The sequence below is a fragment of the Pieris rapae genome, chromosome 20 (genome assembly GCF_905147795.1).
Source record: "Pieris rapae chromosome 20, ilPieRapa1.1, whole genome shotgun sequence".
NCBI classification, from domain to species: domain Eukaryota; kingdom Metazoa; phylum Arthropoda; class Insecta; order Lepidoptera; family Pieridae; genus Pieris; species Pieris rapae.
In genome coordinates this window covers 8,886,645-8,910,089 of record NC_059528.1, presented here as the reverse complement: position 1 = coordinate 8,910,089, position 23,445 = coordinate 8,886,645, and the positions used below count along the sequence as shown (strand labels likewise).

At 32.9% G+C, this 23,445-nt stretch overlaps 3 protein-coding genes across 3 annotated transcripts; all 3 read left to right on the top strand.

The window, feature by feature from the left end:
• Window positions 1-1,949: 1,949 nt before the first annotated feature.
• Window positions 1,950-7,245, top strand: LOC110994119 (facilitated trehalose transporter Tret1-like). The gene is made up of 7 exons (XM_045632704.1): window positions 1,950-2,134; window positions 3,765-3,994; window positions 4,258-4,578; window positions 4,791-4,923; window positions 5,331-5,554; window positions 6,257-6,451; window positions 6,983-7,245. The coding sequence occupies exons 1-7, from the start codon at window positions 2,077-2,079 to the stop codon at window positions 7,217-7,219; spliced, it is 1,398 nt and encodes a 465-aa protein (XP_045488660.1). The 5' UTR covers window positions 1,950-2,076; the 3' UTR covers window positions 7,220-7,245.
• A 5,117-nt stretch (window positions 7,246-12,362) lies between these two features.
• On the top strand, window positions 12,363-17,527 carry LOC110994110 (facilitated trehalose transporter Tret1-2 homolog). Its single transcript, XM_022260611.2, has 7 exons — window positions 12,363-12,468; window positions 13,136-13,365; window positions 14,429-14,752; window positions 14,843-14,975; window positions 15,651-15,874; window positions 16,549-16,743; window positions 16,928-17,527. The coding sequence occupies exons 1-7, from the start codon at window positions 12,414-12,416 to the stop codon at window positions 17,165-17,167; spliced, it is 1,401 nt and encodes a 466-aa protein (XP_022116303.2). The 5' UTR covers window positions 12,363-12,413; the 3' UTR covers window positions 17,168-17,527.
• A 22-nt stretch (window positions 17,528-17,549) lies between these two features.
• On the top strand, window positions 17,550-21,183 carry LOC110994118 (trypsin-7). Its single transcript, XM_022260623.2, has 5 exons — window positions 17,550-18,774; window positions 19,267-19,417; window positions 19,547-19,802; window positions 20,138-20,320; window positions 20,721-21,183. Exons 1-5 carry the CDS (start codon window positions 18,588-18,590, stop codon window positions 20,883-20,885), a joined length of 942 nt encoding a protein of 313 aa, XP_022116315.2. The 5' UTR covers window positions 17,550-18,587; the 3' UTR covers window positions 20,886-21,183.
• Window positions 21,184-23,445: the final 2,262 nt, after the last annotated feature.

The following is a 23,445-nucleotide window of genomic DNA, read 5'->3' as shown; positions in this document are numbered from 1 at the left end:
CACTGAAAGCCAAGATCCTAAACCTGTAGTCAAGTATAAAAAACCACTTGACGAATTGGTAAAACAAATTTAAACAGTTTTAAATAAATCCCTAATAATTAAATAAATACACTTTAGTGTATTAATTAATAATTCATTATTCTTAAAATATCAGTATTATAATCAATGTGATAATATATTTAAGATATACTATCCTCGTAGATAGTATCGTTGACGACAGACTGGTGATTTTGTTCATCGAATAAGTATCTACAGCGTGGAAATGCTGCCAAACATTTTAAATTTGTTTTTGTTATGTAACTTAAGGAAATTTTATTATTGTATATCTGATTGTTATGTCTAGGTTTTTATGAACAATTTCGCACTTTATCAATATATTGTAATTATTTTTTAATATTTTTAATAAACTTAAAAACTAAAGTTGTGAAATCCAAACGTGCACATCATTTCAATAATGAAACAAAGAGGAAAATTAGAGAAATTAAATTGTGCATATAATGTAAAATAAGTAAGTTTCCTATTACCTACAGCTAGGTTTCATTAGCGGATGTCGAGGCAGAAAACCAAAGGCCACCTATCTATATAAAAATATTTGTTAGCTATTTGGGTATCAATAATCTAGAATGTTCTGTATCAATAACCTTGGTTCGTTATTTCTAAACAATAATTTGGCATCACCGACCATATTAACATAACAATATACATTTAAATTGAAAATTAACTTCAAGTTAAACGCGTTTAAAAATTGTATTTATTTTCCGTAACTACCATTTCTGGTTACAACTAGCTAAATATTCATTAAACTAGAAAAATCAATAAATAATTTATGATAACAATAATTATCAAGGACATAAAATTTATTGGGAGAATCTAGGGAGACATTAGGATAACCACCCATGCAAATTAATTATTATTAATATTAATTACTGTAACAATAGAAAATAAGGATTTAATTTTTTTATTCATTTTAAGTTGGTATTTTTACATGTATATTTTTTGAATTATGTTTGCACTTCTTGTACTCTCAACAACCACAACAACAAAATATCTTTATTCATATAGGTAAATAAGTACATTTATGAGCGTCAAAAAAAATTAAATTAATTGTAAATTTATATTTTCTACCAGTAGGTGTTCTGTTTTTTATTTTTCCATACTAGGGTTCCCTGGAAGAAATCGCCCGTTGCCTTACGTTATAACCTATTGCTTTTACAGAACCTGTTAATTTAATAAAGTAGATTTAATAAAATAATTGTAAATTGCCTACAAAATTGTACTAATTTCTATCAATTCATACAATCCTTGAAACACATGTTAAAATATAATAAACCTATTTTAAGAACAAATACTAATGATGACTGATTGTATGGAGAGAGGAATTATGTTTTTATACAGGATGCTTCCTTACCATTAAATTAAATTTAAAAAAATGCAGTAATAAGCAAGTTTAAAAGAAAAATCTTTACTGAGTCAGAATTTTAAGAATTGAGAGATTTTCGCCTCTTTCTGCTCTAACCAAACTATGTGGTTATTCAACTGTAGAACAAAAATTTTGACATTAAACACGATCTTCCGTGAACTTCGTTTCGCATTAATACCAACGTATGAATCATTTTTCTATACTATCTTATAGAGACTGCGCAAATTCTCAATAAAAATCTAAGTCCTAACATAATTTTTTTATATCCAGAAAAACGTTCCGCAGAATTCAAACAATAAATTAAAAATACTCGAATTGGTCCAGCCCGAGGTTTAGCAGCTTAGCAACATGTTTTGCGATTCATTCTGATTTATTTTAGTAAATTTATTCATTTCATTTCATCGAAAAATCAAGTAACGTAAATATTAATAATTAGTAAATCACTTGTATATACATATTAACAAGCATTACCAACTTGATGTTCTTATGTTGTTGAAGGCCGTGGCTACACGCTGTTAATATTATTTATTCAGTTGATAATCCTACTCGCAGAGCATAGTTTGATACTATATAACGAACTAATATAAACGAACATCAATTGAGTGTTGTAGTAAACAGTCAATTAAAATGAGATATTAGTAGTAGCGAGCTGTAATATGAATCAAAACCCTTCTAAAGGACACACATTTAAACAATGGCTGTTTGTTATTTTGGGTATGTATCAATTTCAATAATATTATAGGGAGTTACATCTATTAGGGGACGTTAATATAAATAAAAAGGTAAGGTAAAAAAGGTAAACCTTTAAAACATTACACAGTTTAGGCCTTGTGTGTGGGATCACAATATACACTAGGGCGGATCTATACAAAGGAATCGTTAGAAAATCTTGTATAGACTATAGACCACACCGACAGTCCCTACGTAAAAAGCGCTTTATCAAAAATATAGGTAGGAGAACGTAATGTTGTTTGAATCTCTATAAATTAATCTAGTCACTTTTCGATAGTGTTTTTTTTCTGTAATTATTAATAGGATTTTATTATTATTATTATTTGTAAATTTATACATGTTTTCATGAAAAACTCGACAGATGACTTTTTCTACATTATAAATTTATAAATTTAATATAACCATCTCAAGTCTAAGTTATCCGTTTATGTAAAGCATATTTCAAATCAATGACATAAACTAGTTTTTATTAAAATTTATTTTAAAACGTGTACTTACTTTTGCTATTATAGTAAAAGGTACGACTTAAATATTATCAGACTATTTACCCTTAAATGTAAAACATAGCTTTTTTATCAGAGTTCAACTAGTTTAGGGAAATGTAAATAACGACACGTAATGAATTAAAATAATTTTTATTTATAAAAGAACATTTTAAACTAAAAAAACGTTTCGTTTTCAATACTCTACTTTTTTAACCAGGAACATAGGAATAAAATAGTAAATAACGGTGCATTTAATGCTTCACAATCAACTATACTAAAAAGAGATTAAAACTATTTATTTATTTAATATATATAATTTTAATTATTTGAATATATACCTCATCTTAGTAGTCATTACAGTATCATTATGACTGTTTTGTATTATTATTTTATTAAAAACTAATCATTATTGATTTTTCAAATAAAAATCAAAAATAAAATGGATTAATTTCGACATTCTTTTATCGTCTTTCGTTTTCCTTAGTATTGTGGAATTTTCATTGTGTCACACAAAGTAATAAAGTCAAATTGGCTGTTTGTTTAACTTCTCTAGCTCTGATCTCTTGCTCTTTCTTTTTTCTTATTCTTGTGCATATCAAATTGTTGTAATTATCCATTATAATTGGATAATTTTCTTTTATAATAAATTTTCAAGTTCATACTCAAGCTGGCGTCATGACCAGACTAAATCAGATATCTATAAATTATAATAAAGACAAGCACAAAAACTGACTCGGCTGCTGAGCAGGCAAAAAATAATAAACGGTCTTTTCTCCAACTTTGCCTTTGTTCCCTTTGGAGACTTTTTAGGAGAGGCACTGGGGGTGCAAGTGCAAGGACGCTTATTAAAGCGCCTGGAAAGCAGTATCGGTGAATAAGTATAAATAAGTACAGCGAACATATTTTTCGATTAATACAGAAGCTAATAAACAGTTGGATTCTCCGTCCGATTCAATGTGGAGACTTAGCTCCAATTGTCACTTCAGTACATTAAAACCGTATAACCGTATAAATATATCTCAAACCTTTTAAAATATTCTGTATTATTTACGATTTTCTTACGGCATTATGGAATTATGTATAAAATTAAATTATAATTGCAATACCCTTTTCATGGGATTTTCCAGCCAACTTCGCTTTATTCGTTTACGGAGCGGAGAGCAGTTGGATTTCACCCATGACAAAAATCCTCCAGGCACCTGATTCACCCACAGGAGAGCCTCTATCTGACTACGCGATATCATGGATAGCCAGCCTTATGTGTTTCGCTGCTATGTTGGGAACTCCTATTTACGCATACGTCGCGGATAACTACGGAATAAAGATTGCCGTAATGTGTCTACTTTATCCACAGGCGGTAGGTATTACGTGTTGAACTTCAAAAGGTGATTGGTTGATATGATTCTACTATTCTCTATGCATCTGATGGCTGTAAAAGGATTAGCTATATCCAGTTGTCTTTAAGAATGCTGGGCTGCAGATATATGGAACGCATGTGCCCTTTAATTTTATGATTGAATATACTTTAAGGCTTCTACTAATATATATTTAAGTAACAATAACATTACCATACAATGGACTTAGTTTAATAAATACATTTTTACTATGGTATTATTTCAGATGTCATGGGCACTAAAACTATACCCGACACTAGTAACTCTAATCTTATCAAGAATATGCGGCGGAGTATCCGCAGGAGGTTGTTTTAATGTTGTCCCAATGTACGTAAAAGAAATTAGCCAGGACAGTATACGTGGGGTTTTAGGTTCGCTTCTTATTCTGTCACAGAATCTAGGAGTTTTGTTCATGTATATTATTGGAGCTTACTTAAATTACTATACAGTACAATGGGCTATGCTGGGGTTACCAATTGTAGCATCAGTGCTGATGCTTAAAGCCCCGGAAGCGCCTGCGTTTCTCGTCAAGCAAGGCAAAATTGATGTAAGTAACTATCGAGATATGAATTGTTTTCGTTCAGTGAAGGCTTTTTAATGTAATCAAGTTATCTTGTTTTTTTCTTAATTAAGGGAAGGAAGTAAGTTAGTATTTTTTTTTACTGATTTTAAAATAATTAGTACGTATATATAGCAAAAAGTAGGAAAAATTATTGATGTAAAGAATTTTAAAATTCAACAATAGGGCGTTATTTTTAGGAAGCAATTGAAACAGTGGCTTCCCTCAGAGGCCTGGACAAAAGCGACAAAACTGTGCAAGATGTAGTTGAATCAATGAAAAAGGAAGAGGAGGAGTCCAATAAAACGCCAGATATCCCACTAACAAGTATCTGTAAGTATATTGTGTAAATATATATTGTGTCCTACTACTCCTAAGAGCTGCTGCTGGTACAGGAATAGACACTCTACAAGAGACTGACGCCCACCACTCTGTAATGGACAGGCAATACTACAAATACATAATACAATCCAACACGTTCCACAACAGCGTTTTTAAGACAATTTCTGCCGCGTACCAACACTATATGGAACCAGCTGCCCACTTAGGTATTCCTGAATCAATTAGACTAGGTTCAAGAAAAGAACGTACCAATTCTTAAAAGGCCGGCTTCGCATTCACGAGCCTTCTGGCAATATAACTGTGGCGGCGGTATCACTTCATTGGGTGAGCCTCATGTCTATTTGCTCCTCGTTACATAAAAATGGTGGATAAATTATACATCTTATAACTTTTTTCAGTGATTGACAAGAAATGGCGACGGAGTATCATAATAGTATTCGTAGTAACAACGTTGTATGGTTCAAATGGCGCCTATTCGATAACAGTCTATGCCTTCACACTTCTATCTTACGCAGGGACTAGCTTTGAAATAAGCCCAGAAGTACAGTCGTTTAGTTTTCCAATAGTTATGATCGCTGCTTCGTTCATTCTCGCTATTACTATAGAGAGGGCCGGTAGAAAGGTAATTTGTATAACAATACCAAAACTGTGTAGTTTATGTACAGTAAATATCGTCAGTGTATCCAGTATTCATACAAACTAAATAAATCTAATTGCAGTTTTAACGAAAGTACTCTTACGTTTCCTATCTATATGTACGTACGTACGTAGCGTATGTACTCCAGATAAAAAGGCACAAATAGATTGAAATTCAATAAAGTTTCATGTGGAGTTTCTTTTAGGTTAGAGGCTTGTTATAATATACATTCATGGATTATAGACTATATGACTTTTTACGAAACGTCTACTGTTTAAAATTAGACGGTCAATACTTTTGACTTATTTTTCAGTCATCTTTATATAACAGTCAACCATTGATTAGAAGCGTCATTTATCTCTCTCCACAATCCAGTCCAAAAGGCCGTCTTAAACCTAATAAATTGCAATAATTACATTAAAGCTTTTGGCAGGCAGTGTTGACCCAGTAGATTCAGCGTGCGGCTGTCATCCCTGACGTCGTAAGTTCGATTCCCGGCTGGACTTTCTATGTGCGCCTTTAACATTCGCTCAAACGGTGAAGGAAAACAGCGTAAGGAAATCGGCTTGCCTTATAGACTTATAGTCAAGGCGTCGACGGCGTGTGTTAGGAGGCTGATCACCTACTTGCCTAAAAATGTCTAATAAAACGGAATATTTGTTGATCAGACCTTAATATTTTTTTCAGCCCATACTTGCCGGAGCGTATATAGCATCTGCGATATCGTTTTCAGTCATAGCTACATCTTTCCTCATTAAAAATAATGGTGGTTCAGTGCCCGGTTGGTTACCACTTTCGATGATGATTTCATGTGTTTTCTGCTTCGCTGGAGGCATTGCGTCTATAATATTCATATTGATTCCCGAAATGTTTTCCTTTCAAGTAAGTTATAGAGCTTTCAACTTTCTTTAGTATTGAATGAAGCAAATACTAATGATACTCATGAATGTTATTAAAATTTGTTTCATGTGTGTAGATGTGGATGTGGATGTCATGAAATGATCAATACCATGATCGGACTACGATTAGTGTACTTTTTTTAAAAAACACAAAAACTTTTTTAATATTGAGTCACGCGAAGGTTGACCACTTCATATATAATTATTTATCTGCAGTATATGTTGCTAGCCATATTTGTTAAAAAATATGACTTGTGTTGCTTTTAAGGACTTTTACTTTTTTTAAACAAAGATCGACTTTATATGTAATCCTAAGTATCCCAAAGCTATCCCAAGCTAGACTGAAATAAAGTCAAATTTCCCTTTTTTCTTTCTTCTCGAGTTTTGAACATAACAACCTAAGCATCTCTTAAATTTAACTTATTCTAAGTGTCTCACTTTACAGTGTTCTCTTCCACATACCACTGTCTAGCCGTGTGCTGCGAAGCTAAGTAATAATGAAATTCCTTTTCAGATTTGCGGGAAATTAATGGGCATTTTCGTAACTTATATTTGGTTTATGGAGTTTCTCCAACTGCTTCTCTATGCACCAATAATAAAACTATTCGGTTACGATATTCTTTTCTATTTATATGCCACTATCAATCTCGTCAGTGGCATTTTTACTTTAATATTTATTGCGGAAACAAAGGGGAAAAACGAACGGGAGGTCCAGAATGCAATCAATTCAAAGCGGTTTTTTAAGAAATAGTTGTGACTTTTTTTATTAAATCGTAATAACCACCTGGAATGTTTTATTTTAATACCGTATCGTAGTAGGATTTTGATAATGCCAACTTAAATATAAGCGAGTATGAGAAACTTCTAATAACTTATAAATTTTAATACTTGACATAAAAAAAGTAAAGTGACTAAAGTGAAAAAAGTGATTGATCCTTGATTAAAGGATTCAATATTCTTTGACTATTTTAAGTATTATAATATAGTTTATAATATATAAAGTTTATACGTATTTTGTAGACGCTATCTACACAGGAGGTATTATATCGTATGCTCAGTGAAAGTAGCATTTAGTATCGAAGGACTGCTCCATAAGTCCACAATCCACTTCCACACAAGACTTTTTTGAAATCCTGAAATTTAGCCTGATAAAAATTGTAATCAAATATTTTTTGCCCCATCCTAGATTAAGAGCATGGCCTCATGGCCTTCAATCGTTGTCGGCCGTTATTGGCCTGAGATGGTACCTAGGTAACACTCAAAATGTTTAGAAATTTAATTACGGCATAATAATAATTTGAATAATTAATAGAAAGTTGTCAATACTTTTATTGTTTTTCGAAGTAATCGCATTCTATGGTACCACTGATAAAAGCAGAAGGCCCATTCTTTCTTAAGGGTATCTTCTATGGCATTGTGGCAAGTGATACGTGTCTATCTTAAACGTATTTATTTTTATTTTATCCCTCGTGCGGATCATCATTGAGATTGCTACGTCTACACTAAAACTCATTAAACCAATTGTATATAATAGTGGCACGAGATGGGGCTTCATTAAGAAATACTAACGCTTTGTTGTTGAGTAAGCCCACAACGAAATACATAATCATTTATCGAATTTTCTCGCTTAAGGTTTATTTTCACGTGTTTTAGATTTGCTGTCAATTCACAAAAACAAATGACAAATTAATGCAATATTACATTTTTACATTAGATTACCAAACAATTCTAAAATTGAAATTCAAAAGAGTTTTCATTAGCAATGTTTCTTACTGGCTAGTTCTGAAAATATTCAGTATGTATATGTATATACATACATATCAGTCATACGTATGACTACATAAGATTAATATTCATCTCTCTATACAAACGTACACGGCACTTCTTATACAGTGATCGTTGTAAAGAAAGAAAAATAAAAGTAAGATGTAAGAACCAAGTGACATAGGACTAAAGATCTACATACTCTACTCTATCTAGCAGCGAGTCTTTGAGAAAGATTAAGATCTTTTAAATGCTTTCATTCAGTACTTCAGGTTAAGTGAGTTGGTATATCCAATGTTTTACGCCACCCTTAGAAAGTGGTTTTTTATTATTCATAAAGCTAAATCATTGCATCGTGAAAACATCCAACAATCAGGCGCTTGTCACCTTTGTAACATTACATACGCTTAAACAAATTTATTAAATAATACATACAACGAATCTACAAGACTTATCTCTCGAATCTTGAATATTTTCACAACTGTTATGTTTATATTTTAACATATGTGCTTTGTTTCAAATATTTTAACCTATTTAAAACGGTTATCTGTGTTTACTTGTAAACAAATAATATAGATAATAATGTCTTGAAGTGCATTAGTTTTGTTAAATTGATATATTTGAAATTCCTTCGGAGTGTATGGCCTGTCCATTTCCACTTGCGACGTTTGATCTGTTGTATATTATTAAACCACTCCTTATATAGAAATTGTATTCGTTTTTACAACAGACTCCCAAATTAGATAATTATCACTAAATCACGACCCGGCACACCCTGAATCGTGATTTTTATGAAATTAAAAATAAAACGAAAATATTATCGCTCGAAGTAAATAACAAAAGTCAACAATTTGTATATTGTGTTAAATTGAAGAATAAATATATGAATGTTATCGTTCAATTTGTTTATTTTGCTTTTATTTCATTTATTTAACGGTTACTTTGTATTTTTACAAAGTTTTGCGATAAGCAAAGCAAATAGCAAGGTCTAACATGTATGATGCAATGTTAAATAATTTTAAACGTAATTTTAATTTACTTATAATCCAATCTTTTCTAATTATCGTAATAATTTTTTTCAGTTGAGTACTTTTTTAAACCGTCTACTTTTAAAAGTCAACGTCTTTCGGACTATAAAGGCCCCGACACATTTAAACGGATTTGGATGATCCGAACACGGCTGATAATGAATTTAAAGTCGCCAGGTCAGAACTGGAACGGGAACTTACTTTTACCGCGCTAAAGGAAGTAGCCAGAATTTTTGCATCGTTTGTCTTATAATAAGAGTATAAAGAAGAGTTTGTTTGGACTTCGAACGAATTAGGAAACAGAATATAATTTTTTTTTCGTAAAGTTTTTATATTATGTGCTCTTTTTGACATCCGAGGTTCATTATGAGAGACGTCTTTGTTAGCTCCCGATGGCTCCCGGTTTTTGACGGAAACATAATAAAATAAAATTTTCAATTTAAAAAACTTGGCTAATCACGAAGGCTTCAAAATACTGAGGATTCCGATTGAGACTCAGCGTTCTGACTGAAGTTAGATCCAGTTTCAAACACTAGGCGATGAGGCCATGAGGCCACGTGAAGGAAATGTGGATCGGCTCTAGCGAATTCAGCGAAAACGCAAAGAAATCTACTCTCAAATAGGACCTCGGACGTCTTAGGAAACATAGTACTAATTTTTATTTTAGGAAAAAATCATATATTAAATAAATAGCTAATGATTTTTTTAACGAATTAAATAAATATACCTAGTCCAAATCAAATTTTCCTCACAATTCTAATAATATATATCAATTTATTTACCAAAATTTTGGTACTTTTTTTTTATAGAACCGGGCAAACGGGCAGGAGGATCACCTGATGTTAAGTGATACCGCCGCCCATGGACACTCTCAATGCCAGAGGGCTCGCGAGTACGTTCCACCGAAGATCGCCTTATCGCCAAGAGACCTCAAAATGAACGAAAATAATGATAAATTAACCGTTAAAGCTTAACGGAAAGCCTCTGGAATATGTAGAAAAACTACAAAAACCCGGGTAAACAATTATCATTCGAAGATGAAAATGAAGAACTTGGGGTAGAGCGGCGAATTAACCTGAGCTAGAAAAATTTTTGGTCCATGAAGGAAATCTTAAAAGGCCAATTTTCCTTTCACCTCAAAAAAATTGTCTTGCGCACTTGGACTTACTCATGGCACGACTAACCCTGACGTGTTCGCAACGTAAGCTTTAATAATCCTGCCTGTGTCACTGAATCTGTGATCGAACTTGAGCATCAGCCCAGAGTTTTAATCCGTCACCTTTCGAATTTTCATGATTTTTGCATTCTTCACGTTGACTACAATTTCCGATAAGTGAGCTAAGAGTTAATATTTGTCATTGCGTTCGATAAAAATGATTCTCAAAGTTTCTGGTTTGTACCAGTAATACCTTACCTAAAAAAATAGGTATGTAAAGTCTATATATAGGCAGACGTTTGATATAATTAATGTTGATTCACATTGTATTTTGTAGTATTTAAGTGCCTCCGGTATTGGTGTATTACTGTAACTTTAGCGGGTCGGATATTCCATATCCTCGTGGATTCCCTTACTGTTTATGATATTAGCTGTTTCACATCAAAGTATTTTGCAGCTTACAAAGAACCAATTTTTTCTCTCTTACTAATTTTATAGCTTCCGCCGTATGCTCGGAATCCATGCTGTTCGCTTTGTTTTCGAGTTGACGCCCGCCTTTCTGGTAAAATTTGATAAACTATATGATTTACAAAATTATGAAGTCAGCTTATATAACTTTCAGAGAACCGATAATGTAATAGTACAAATTGGATACTGACATCAGTCACCATATTTGGATTTTCCAACGATTTCAAAGTGTCATTCAGATTTTTACATTTAAGAAAGTAATACATCTAATACCGCTAAGTCATACAAAATAACGTCTAAATGGTATAAAATCAATGCTGTGTGCACTTTCTTTACGAAAATACGTATTTCTGTACATACCTTAAAAAGGTTTGGGGTAGCGACAAAACAAAGCCTGTGTAAGTTTGCATTTGATAGAAATAAGTGTTTTCCATATTTGGTCAGTTTACTCTAAATATGATATAATTTGTAAGCTATAGCTTAGAACTACAAAACACAACATAGAAATTCGAATTACAATTTTATTTTATTATTGCAGTTTTGCTCTCTAATGTCCTGAGTTACTTGCAGTAGAATAATAATAGTTATCTTAAGTTAATCATAAGTTGTGTTGATACAAATTAAAATTACAAATTTTCGTTTGGTTCGATGGAGAGCAAACTGCAAATTATCATCGAGCAATTTGGAGCTGTTTCAGCTTCATTGTATAATCATATCTACTCCAATCAGCGTCCATCATCAGCGGTGGCGCGATCGTGGACACAGAGGATGATTTTACGTTTTCGATTTTCTTGGGTTTAGAAATTTTGTTATATACAGGCGTACCATAAATCAATGCGAAGTCGGTATTATGCTAATAGTTTTTTTTTATGTAAATTGAAAATACTTTGAAATTCGGACTAAATGCGCCATCTTTTTCTTCACTTGCCATCTGCGCACATTTCTATCACAAGCTTGTATATTATTATTATTATTGTATATGTAAACTGCATCTTATAAATAAATCTTTAACTTTTCCAGAGAACTAAAAAGGTTCTATTCAACGTTAAACAGTAGCATATTATTACATATTTCAATGTTTGTTATAAGTTATTGTATTGTTTAATTGCCGTCTAAAGATATGTATATTTATGATTAAGATAAATTTGTTTGAGCAATTTTGAACACGGCACGGTCACATTTTTGTCTTTTTTGATTAATGAAGTCTTTAAACCAAACTCTCTTGTGTTTGACCAGCCGCAACTGTTTTAAAAGGACCAGAATTTATCAGGGAATTTTCCTTAAACCAAAAACCACTAACACGATCACTTACAAGACACACACACGAGCTTAAGAGCTCGTATTCACACTTGAAATCAGGCAGACACTGCATTATTCAATGATTTTGCGTAACATCTGTTAAAATTTTAAACACACTGTACGTAATTATACTAAAACAACTGTTTTATCAACTTGTATATGAGATAACGGATCTGAAACTATTAATAAATGTACCATTCGTTTGAGCATTCTGGTAGAAGAGGTTCAGAATGGCACCAGAAAAAAAGGGCCACACTTACATACAATGGATATATTCGATTATAGGTAAGTTTAGGTCATGTTATTTAACTCCATTAGTACCATACATAGTAAAAGGATTATTCGTTTACGAAGGTCAGTTTAAGGTTCCAAAATTTAATTCCCCTCTGCACAATTAAATAGAGTTATAATCATTTAATAAATTTGTGAAAAGCAGTGTTAGTCCAGCTACTTAGCGTGTGACTCTCTTCCCTGAGATCGATCGGCGATCGGCGGTGAACCAATGGACTTTCTTTCTATATGTGCAGTTAATATTCTCTCTAACGATGAAGAAAATCATTGTGAGGTAACTGGCTTGCCTTAGACCCAAAAAAGTCGACGATGTGTGTCAGGCATGAGAAGCTGCCTACTTGCCTAGAAATAAAAAAAATAACATGAAACAGATACAGCAATCCGAGGCCCAAATCAGTGCCACTGATTTATTTAATTAATTGATTCTGTTTTTCATTTAACAATTTATTACAGCGAGAAGGCTGTAAAAACAGAGAAATTTAAATTATTTTACAAATTTGGCCTTGTTATTCTAATTACTGTTTGTTCACATTTGAGACGATGACTTAACAAAAATCCAGTTTTAATAAATAGTAACATACCAATATGCCTTCTAGAGTCACAAGACAAAAACAAAGACAAAAATGCCAAAACAATTTTATAATAAAGATAATTTCCATAGTAAGCATCGGTTTCCTCATATATGGAATGGAGATTGGATGGACTTCACCGATGCAGAAAGTTTTACAAGCTGACCCTTCTCCTCTGGGGAATCCCATCTCCACGACCATGATATCCTGGATTGCCAGTATCGTTGTATTTAGTTCTGCTGGTGCAGTACCAATCTACTCATACTTGGCTAATATTTATGGCAGGAAGTGGATGGTTGTCGCTACCACGATACCTCAGATGGTGAGTACCTGCCAACAATGTATGCCCTTCGATGAATCAGTCAATGTCACTGATGATGTAGTGAAATGCATTGAATGAAGCCTGGAGAATTTATTGAATCTTAAGGTCAGTTAAGACCTAAGGTAAAAATTTATTGCCTCGGAAACTGAATCTTTTATTTTGAAAGTTATAATAAGAATTGATCCAATATTTCTAATAATTAACCTTAAAATGTAATAATTAAAAAGTATTCCCTTTATGCAATATACTGGCAGCGATCCCCCATTGGATAGCTAGACTAATTCTTTGTCCGAGGTAGCTGCCAGGTGCCAGTTCTTCGGTCTCCAGTGATATCGACTAACCTTCTTGATATTTCCCTAAAAAGCCTTATAGCGCTAGGACCCCACGGATCAAGGGTATTTTTATATAGACAATATGTAATTTAGCTAAAAAAAGAACTGAGCCCCAACGACCACTGGCGAGCATTTAGATATTGATGATTTCCAAATAATTATTGTCTTTATCGTCAATGTATGAAAAAAACAGCCTTTTTGATAATAAATTGCGCGACAGCTGAGTCCAATAGCAACTGCTGATTCAGGTTGGAATATGACAGTTTTTTTATAAGATACGTCATACGACAGCAAACAAGCTAATTGCAGTCACGCAGCCCATGGACCACGCCAGCCTTTGAAAGAGAAGTAAGCTCTCTTTTTAAATAATGGGAGGTCGTGTTAAATAAGGGACGGATAATCCAATTTTCATTATATAATGGTAGTATACGCCTTGATTCGTAGATATAACAAATTAAACGTAAAACTCTCTCAATTTAAGTAAATAATGCGTATATATGTTTTATTTCAAATTAAATATTACAATATTATCATTTTCATATATCTATTTAGGAAAAACACACATCCGGGTCTGTACACTTCAATCAGTGGAAGCAGAAATCTCGTTTTGCAATAAATATAACAAAAGAGTTAATCTCAACTGTTATGACATGACCTGGCCCGTCCCGGATTAATTTATTAAATATTGTACACTCCTGAGATATTACTATAATAAAACTTTCTAATTTTAGATATCGAGCAGTATAAAGATATTATTTCCAAACATCACAGTGCTATGCATAGCCCGTACTTTATCCGGTCTTTTTACTGGAGGTGTATTCGTAGTTGGGCCAATGTATGTAAGAGAAATCAGCCAGCCAGACATGATAGGATCCTTAGGATCTATTCAGGTGGTACTGCAGAACATGGGCTTCCTGATAATATACTTACTTGGCGCGTACATGGAGTATTTTCAAGTATTATACGTAATGGCTGCATTTCCAGTATTGATGGCTGTGCTGATGTTAAGAGCGCCGGAGTCTCCGGCTTTTTTGGTCAAGTTGGGGAAGATTGAGGTTTGTTTCAGATAAGACTACCTTCATTTGGATCACTTATGAATTAATATGACGATGATATTGAAAAAAATATTGATTTGTTCGTTTCAGGAAGCACACAAAGCTGTTGCGTATCTTCGAGGCTTGGATACTGATGATAAAATTGTGATAACAGAAGTCGAAGCTATGCAGCGTCAGGAAAAAGAGTTTCAGGCAATGCCTAAGCTAAATTTTATTAGTATTCGTAAGTAATTTTACAGATTACAGGCAGAGTATGATACAGGACATAAACTTTTTACATTTCTTTTAATTTTCTAATTATCAATTTTTCATCAGATTTATTAACTACGTAGTTTAAGAATATTGTAAGTACTGAATTGTCATAAATATATTTTCTTATGTTTTAAATATGTAATACATAAACTTTACGTAAACACACAGTGTGTATGGATGCACAGGACTGTACCGTTAAACGTTTGTTTGGAAAAATATACCATGCTCATCTGATACGTGTGTAACACTGAAAATGTTTAGAACTGGCCAATCAGAAATATTGCTTATACATGTTTTTTTATTTCAAGTTAAAAGTCTTTGGTGACCTAATGTCAAAATGGCGGCAAATTTAAAACTCTTATTGCACGTGAAAATCAAATTCAAAAACCATTTATTAATGTAGGTAACATAATGTACACTTATAAACTTCAGAAAATAAATATACATTGCCCTGAAGATGCTATGAAAGTGTACCAAATGGCGTAGGATAAACCCCAAAGTAAGAATGTGCCCACTGCTTTTCCGAAGTAGAGAGGAATGGAGATTACCTCGAAAACTACTTTAAGCCGCTTTTCATTTTCTAAACATTTTCAGTGTTACCTAGGTATAACGCTTTCAATTATTGAACATAATCCTTTTTTTTCAGTTAAAGATAAAGCTTGGAGACGTGGTCTTATAATTATCCTCATCATTTTCACGTTTCACGCTTGGAACGGTGCTTTCGCAATCATTGCATACGCGTCAGCCATTTTGTCTTCGACGGGGGTTGATTTTGGCATAAGTCCAGAATTGCAAACACTAAGTTTTCCCATAGTTAGTATTCTGGCATCATTTACGTTGACTGCGGTTGCTGAAAAGTTTGAAAGAAAGGTAAATTTTGAACTCTAGTGTTTCTTTCTAGTTCGTTAAGGTTTATGCTACTAATTATAATGAATAAATATATATATATGTAGTATTAAAGGAAATGGGTAGCATTTCCGTCAGAGGCGTATTCATACATTCATCAAAATTTTCTTTCTCGAAATGTATCAAATGTACATATAAAAAAAACAATATGTATTTATTTAACGAAGGGTTTGCCAACGGGCATAACAATGAAAGCTTATATCTAGGAACACACAACTTAATTTACATTCTATTTCTAATGTTGTTAGTAATATTGGTATGGACCACTGTTCGGTGAAGGCCTTCTCCAAGCCTTTTTTATCTTCGCCTTTTTATCTACCGCCCAGTTTTATCTTACTATTTCTATTACGTCATCCACTCACCATCTTTTTTGCCTGCCTACACGTTCGTGAGTTCGTGAAAAACGTAAATCCCGGCTGTGTTTAAGAAATGTTTTTATATGGCCCATCATAATTTGAGAAAAGGGGTACTCCTCAGCCACAAAAATGAAGATGTGTCAGGCACTGCTAATCACCGTTCGAGCGGATGTCCATTGATGCACAGCCGGAGATCGAACTTACGACCTCAGTCACTGCCACTAGGCCACAACTGCTGTCCTACATGATTCATTAAGTTATACATTATTACATATTTTCCAGCCTTTACTAGCGGGAACCTTCTTTATATCAGTGTTTTCACAATCAATCCTTGGTATCGCAATGTTGATGCAGAAATATGGGTATGTCATACCAAGCTGGCTGCCAGTTGTGTGCATGATTGTATCAGTTGCGACCTATGCGGGTGGGATACGCCCTTTACCTTATATAATATTGACGGAAATGTTTAGTTTTCAGGTGAGTATGCACTAATGAATATAGACCCATTAAGGTCCGCTTCGGAACTAATCCATACAATTTGCATACTACAGCTGAGAAATTTAGTGGATCTGCTCTATAAAACCAATACCGATTTACAATACCGATGAACCTACGAGTAATAATCATCTTAGTAGTAAATTTGCCTCAAATATAATTCCAGGTCCGAACAAGAGTTATGGGCTGTGTCGTAACCCACGCGTGGATTACCGGTGCAGTTCAGCTATTTGCATATGCACCTATAGCTGATGCCTTCGGTCTACCAGCTACGTTTATTCTTTTTGGGGTATTCAATCTTTTAGGAGCAATTGTAACCTTCTTCTTACCCGAGACCAGGGGAAAGACTGATGAAGAGATTCAACAACAGTTGTTAAAAGGCTCTAAACAGACAAACACGGTTTAGTCCTTCATCGTTAAAATTATATATTGGAGTTGAATTAAAGAAATGTACAATTTGCTTGTACCTCTGTGGTGTGCTTTTGACGAGCGCTGTTGTAATGCGTCATTGTTAACTGATTGATTCGCTACTTTTTTATTCGCCAAGCTTTACACAACGTTTGTAAGGAACTGCAACCATTATACCATGTTCCACATGACATCTTAAGTAATTAGTAATATATAAAATAATTTAAACATAAAGATTTCCTTCATATCTTTTATGTTAAACGGATTATTTTAAGATATATCTGTCTTTATAACCAGCATTGAGGCGTGAGCGGAAAAGTTAAAATACATTGTAGCAATAAGATAGATTTTCTTTTTATAAAAACCTTATTAATTAAATCATTATTTTTTGTGTTTTATTGTTAAAATCCTACATATTATATGGTGGTGCAACTCTCACGACGTCACAATACCATAGTATTGTATTGTTGTCACAGTCAACAACTAACCTTAAACTGTATAATAACTTGTATATTGTAACCATAATAATCTTCAATTTACATTCATTTTCAAAACAAAGCCTACATGCCTCTAATTTCCTTGTTAGTTTAGTCATAAAAAAACAATCATTTTGTATTTAAGATATTATGTCTATTTCCTCTCGACGTTTACCTTCCATCAAATATGATTGGTGTACTTCTATTTAGCCATTATCAAATTTAGTAACGGTGTCTATATCTCTAACCCTTAACAAATAAGGCAACTAACTTTATCTAGCACCTTATAGAATTAATTCCTTCCTTCGTTAGCTACACATATTCGAAGAGTCGTCGCGTCTGCAATAGATTTTTAGAATCGCGAAGGAAGACTTACTTTGCAATTCTATTTCAACATTATCAATTTGTATTTGATTATATTTACCTCATTCGAAGGAACCAGTATCTTCAATTTGCAACTTCATTTAAGAAATGCCGCGTTTCTCAAGATGCAATAATATTACGGATCTAATAATGTTATCTAGGCAAAGGTTTTTTAGAACCGAATCAAGGGGATCCCACTTACAAATATAAACTACCAATAATATTTTTCTTGTAAAAATGAAAAATATTTACCCCATCCGAAAATTTAATCCGTGCAGCAAAACAATATTTATAGACTAATGCGGTAGTTATAAAATACTTAGCCAACAAACAAAGCAGGTGCGACTACGAACAATGCACATCGTTTTTCAATCTTTCTTTTTTTAACCTGTGATCACTTGTTATAAAACGATTTTACATTATAAGAGTATCTTAGTTTCGATTCGAATTTTAAATCCAATTATGTTGAACTCGTCACGCGCGTGTCAAGTCAGAGCTTAAGCCATATATTATTCTTTAAGTTTCGTTAATCGATTATCAAAACATATCAAACAATTCACGTTTAATTGTTACTTCGAAATGAAATACCATATATTATATGTTATACTTTTTCTATTCTACACAATAAACGCAGAAGATTATGAAGAAGTCGAGTACGAAGGTGATAAAAGTTCGTCAGTTGATTCGGAGAGTAATGAAGTTTTTAACAAGAGTTTATCGCAAAAACCAAAACGGGACTTTAAAGAAATAAATGTTACAAAACTAAGTAAGTGTATATTGATTAATTTGTGCATTTAAGTCAATTATTAAAGCCTTTCACTATCCTTAAATCTGTCATAACCGAATATTACCGTTAATATCCCATGAGAGATGATCTTTATGGCGACTGTAGGGCTAAACAATTTTGGCAAATACATTTCGTAAAATTTTTACGACCCGCCACGAAGAAGTGCAGCGTTTTTGTCAAATAAAAGGGAGACAGTGATTGAGAACGATTGAGAGAGAGAGTGAGAGAGGGAGATCGAGAAAAAAATACATGCTATTGGTTGATTTATTCGTAGTTACATATTTAACTTAACTTTATGGCCAATGGCAATTCTGTCGCATAACGTCTCGTGCAGTAAACGCAGATTTTACTTATTTATTATTTTTGATGTAAATGCTTACATGCGGTGTACGTGCTAATGATGATATAAATAAATGAAATCTGCGTTTACTTATACTTAAATTAAAAATAATTATTACCTTTTTGTTTTAGACGAAAAATCTACCAAACTAGAAAATAAAAACGATATGAAAAAATCAAGCTATCCATACACTGTGTCGATACAAAGGAGGAACTCGCATTTTGCGTCTGGAGCTCTTATTGACTCCAAATGGATTTTATCTGCAGCTGGGGAGTTCTATAAGTAAGATGATAATTAATGCTTGTTGGTCGATTTTGTCTTCAAACAGAAAGATATAAATTCAATAATTTTAATATATATATATATATATATGAAACGCATTTCTAATATTTCACAACAAATATGTTTTAGTATCAGAGAAACAATTAAACAACTCAGGGTTCGTCTCGGAACCTTTAACTACAAGAAGGGTGGTGTTCTGATGGCTTTGAAGGGCATCGAGATCCATCCCCTATACTCGTATCAGCAACCAAACTATGACCTAGCCTTACTAAGGCTAGCTCAGCCAGTGACGTATACTGCTCAAATCAAGCCAATACCTATTTCGGCGGAGGCAGGAGAAGTTGTTAGTGGAAAGTTCATCGCGAGTTATTGGCCGAGGCTTATTGTAAGTTCTTAACTTAATTATTCTGTTCGTAAAGCTTTTTTCTATGAGAAAAAGAAAATAGAGAAATAGAATTTAACAAACAGAATAAATCATAGAATGAGATTGCCGACTGTGTACACATTTCGACAGACAGACAAATATAGTATACCAGCTTATTTGTACTAGGGAATCTTTATTATTTAATGGTCTAAAAGGTTCATATATGTATCTCCCATATTTGCAGTTCCTGATAAGGTCTGATCAAGATTCTAAACAAAGGATGCGAAATGAATATTCGTTTATTTTTAACGTTTATAGAGCTTATTGTACTTCTAATTACACGCCCTTAATTCCAGGTGAATGGTCATGTTTTATCAGCATCAGCTAAAGAGAGAGTGAAATATAATAGCATGCGTGTGTCCACACAAAAGTTGATTCCTTGGGCCAAATGTCTCAAACAAATGAAGCATTTCAATAAAACTCTGGACCAATCCACGTTGTGCTTAAATCCAATCGTCAGCCTTCATAGTCCTTGTATGGTAAGTTTATGGAACTTATTTATTTCGTAATCAGCTTACATAATATCATTCTATCTTTATAGCCACACCCCTTTTAAGCGATTAAAACGAGGCCTAAATATAAACTTCATTAGCGAATACAATGAGTTTACCAGATTACTTACATTTGTAGTAGCTACTCGTATTAGCCAGGGTCAAGTTTATAAAAAAAAACAAATTGTATTGTCCAATAGTATCTACATAGAGAGACACTTTCTATTTCTTTGAATTGATATAGGAATGTGGACCTTGTGTTTATTGCTCCCATAGAAAGAAAACCTAATATGTTACAAGAACAGAATTTCAGCATTGAGAAAATCAATCCTCACCACTATGACTACGCTACTTTAACCACTTCAAACAATCAAGGTTTCTTTCACAGCCGGATGTAGGCGCACCAATAATAGCTGACGACCTTCTCTGGGGAATAACTTCGGGTTGGCTTTCTGACTCATGCGCTGGAGAATCCAGTCCTACACTCTTCACGAGGCTTTCCGATGAAAATGTCAAGTTCTGGCTGAACTCAATACGAGATATAGCTATTTAGGATTACCAAAGTTTACTTTAGAATAAAAACTAACCCCATTAAGCACAACACGTTTCTTTGATATTTTTAGGGTCTCAAATATCTTAATCAAATGAACTTTAATACTAGAACTCAGTTCATATTATCTAGGCTTACGGAATGATTATGTTTTCTATTTGCATGTTTTACATGTTTTGTATTTTTGTATTCAATCACAATAAGTGTGGACAAGTTCAATTTAATAATGACCATACATAGGCAACTTTTATAGCAAGATAAGTTACCAATATTTGTAATGTCAAGTATCACATTGTTTTAGCAAAACTATTTTTTATGTATTTTTACATATCTGTTTTATATTAGGAATTTTTATGTAAAATAAAGTTTCTACTTTTGTAAAAAAATCTTTTCTTTTTAGACAGATAAGGTTTTTTATTTATTTATTTATTATTGCCCTATTCCATATTCGTGTTACACTATTCACATAACTGGGTTTTCATTTTTCCATAATCCATTTTTCATCACTAACATTGTTTGTTATTTATGTACGTCTACAAGTTTTTACCTGTCAAACACTGAATACGTTTAGTTTTAGTAACTGCTTTATTTAAAAGAAAGTGTGAATTTATGACAAGGCCATCTCTTAAACCGATATGTAAAATTTATTAAATGTTTTATAGAATTTACTTTCCTGACGTAACTATTACGCTGCTAGTATTTATTTTTAAAAGATTATGCAAATCACTTAATAAAACTGAATGATTCAATTGAGGGTTACAGCTAAGTACATAAGTTAATTTGGGAATAAAAAGTCACAATTTAAAACTGAACACAGCTGAGTGTGCGGTAATATCGATGCAATCATTTTCATAGTGTCGATTTAATGCATTCTTCAAAACCTTTGAAAATCGGTACCCCTTAGAGGTACAGCGTTTTTGTATTATTTTTATATTTGGGGCTATTATTAAAAAAATACTTTTACCGAATTGTAGAATGAAAACGTTAATAATTAACATATCCATTTAATAATGAACACCTTGCAAATTCATTCGTACAAGACATCGGTGATGGGCGTGGCGTTGCCGTTTCATTGGACTGCTAGTACGGCATGATGAAAAAGAATCAACCGAGAATATTATAGCTAACTTCACTTGTGTTAAAATCATAACAATTACGATTAATGAGATGCGAGACTTTTTATCCTATTTTAATCTATAGATAAATATACAAATCCTATAAAATATACTCCAAATGACCTAATGAATGAAGTAGGTAATAAGTTTGAGGATTTATATTCAGGCCCTTATAATATCTTTGATCTCGTGTGTGTTTTCATTTTAATGTTGTACTCGACCTGAGCCACTGGGCCCTTCGGGTCCGTCACTGGTTGAGGAGCCTCACTTGTGGTTGGAGGAACAGTCAACCTTCCTTCCTTCACTGACATTTTAGACTTTTCGTTATAATAACATATATTGCGCACATAAATAGCAAATTGCATTGCATAGCAAGTACTATCTTTACCATCCAAATGTACATTATTTTCTTTTTAAATTGAGCAGTTCTTGTCGGGGAGAAACCAACTGTTAAAATGTTAAACTTATTAAAACTACTTGTACATGAAATATTAAGTTTTTGTGTACTTTTAAGAATTTTAAACTGTAATTTTTATGTTGATGTATTAATACATTTATCTTTAAATTGGCCACGTCGCGGCATGTTAGGTTTATAAATAATCACGAAATAACAAGCGTAAATGGCAATACGTGCTACTTCGTCTAGTCTAGATAACGCAAAATAAATTAAATTGTTTTTAAATTCTTGCCATTGGTTCATGTAATAAGAATATCTAGCGATGTTTTTGAATTTTAATAGTGTTTAGGAGAATGTTGTATTCCATACCATACTCCATAATATACACTTTTACTTATATTTTATGATAGGGCAAAGGAACCCGGAAATTTCATGTTAAATGCGTTGCCGGCTTTATAAAAACTGGGACGCTCTTGCGTTGAGGAATCTATAAGTCCTTGTAATGTGTCTGCCGTGAAAAGGCCCAGTAAGCTTCAGATAGTTTTTATTATATTATTTCAGGTGTAGAATCTACGTTGTTTGTTTAATTATACATAACACAAATGTAATGGATGAATTTAAGATGTAGAATAGATTTTATGGATGGTGTTGAAGGTAAGCAAATTATTTAGTAATTTTAGTGCCAACAAGGCCACACACATCATTCCTAACACAAAAACAGAGAGGGGAAAGAAACAAGTTATACATTTATAAATGTGTGGTCTCGATAATAGATGCCGGCCGGCAGTACAAACACAACGCTTATAATTAATTAACGTTTTACAAATCTACAAAGCGCAAAGATGTGACTTACCAAGAGTTAGATTTTGCTGGTTAAAAGTGAATATAATGTGGTTAATGTTATCGTTATGGAAATAAAAAACAAGTTTTGATAATGTGTCGTTTTGTTACTCGATAAAAAAAAACAATTATTTAAAAAAATCCATGCGCCTTGAGTGAATTATGAAATGATTTCACTTATGAATAATAATAATTACGATCCTCGAAGAAA

Excerpts from the sequence above, each read along its gene's own strand:
- LOC110994118 (XM_022260623.2), top strand. The coding sequence starts at position 18,588 with ATGAAATACCATATATTATATGTTATACTTTTTCTATTCTACACAATA. Across the intron at positions 18,775-19,266 it reads AATAAATGTTACAAAACTAA|ACGAAAAATCTACCAAACTA; the intron begins GTAAGTGTATAT and ends TTTTTGTTTTAG. Across the intron at positions 20,321-20,720 it reads GCCTTCATAGTCCTTGTATG|CCGGATGTAGGCGCACCAAT; the intron begins GTAAGTTTATGG and ends TTTCTTTCACAG.
- LOC110994110 (XM_022260611.2), top strand. The coding sequence starts at position 12,414 with ATGGCACCAGAAAAAAAGGGCCACACTTACATACAATGGATATATTCG. Across the intron at positions 14,753-14,842 it reads TCAAGTTGGGGAAGATTGAG|GAAGCACACAAAGCTGTTGC; the intron begins GTTTGTTTCAGA and ends TGTTCGTTTCAG. Across the intron at positions 14,976-15,650 it reads GCTAAATTTTATTAGTATTC|TTAAAGATAAAGCTTGGAGA; the intron begins GTAAGTAATTTT and ends CTTTTTTTTCAG.
- LOC110994119 (XM_045632704.1), top strand. The coding sequence starts at position 2,077 with ATGAATCAAAACCCTTCTAAAGGACACACATTTAAACAATGGCTGTTT. Across the intron at positions 2,135-3,764 it reads ATGGCTGTTTGTTATTTTGG|CCAACTTCGCTTTATTCGTT; the intron begins GTATGTATCAAT and ends GGGATTTTCCAG. Across the intron at positions 4,579-4,790 it reads TCAAGCAAGGCAAAATTGAT|GAAGCAATTGAAACAGTGGC; the intron begins GTAAGTAACTAT and ends CGTTATTTTTAG.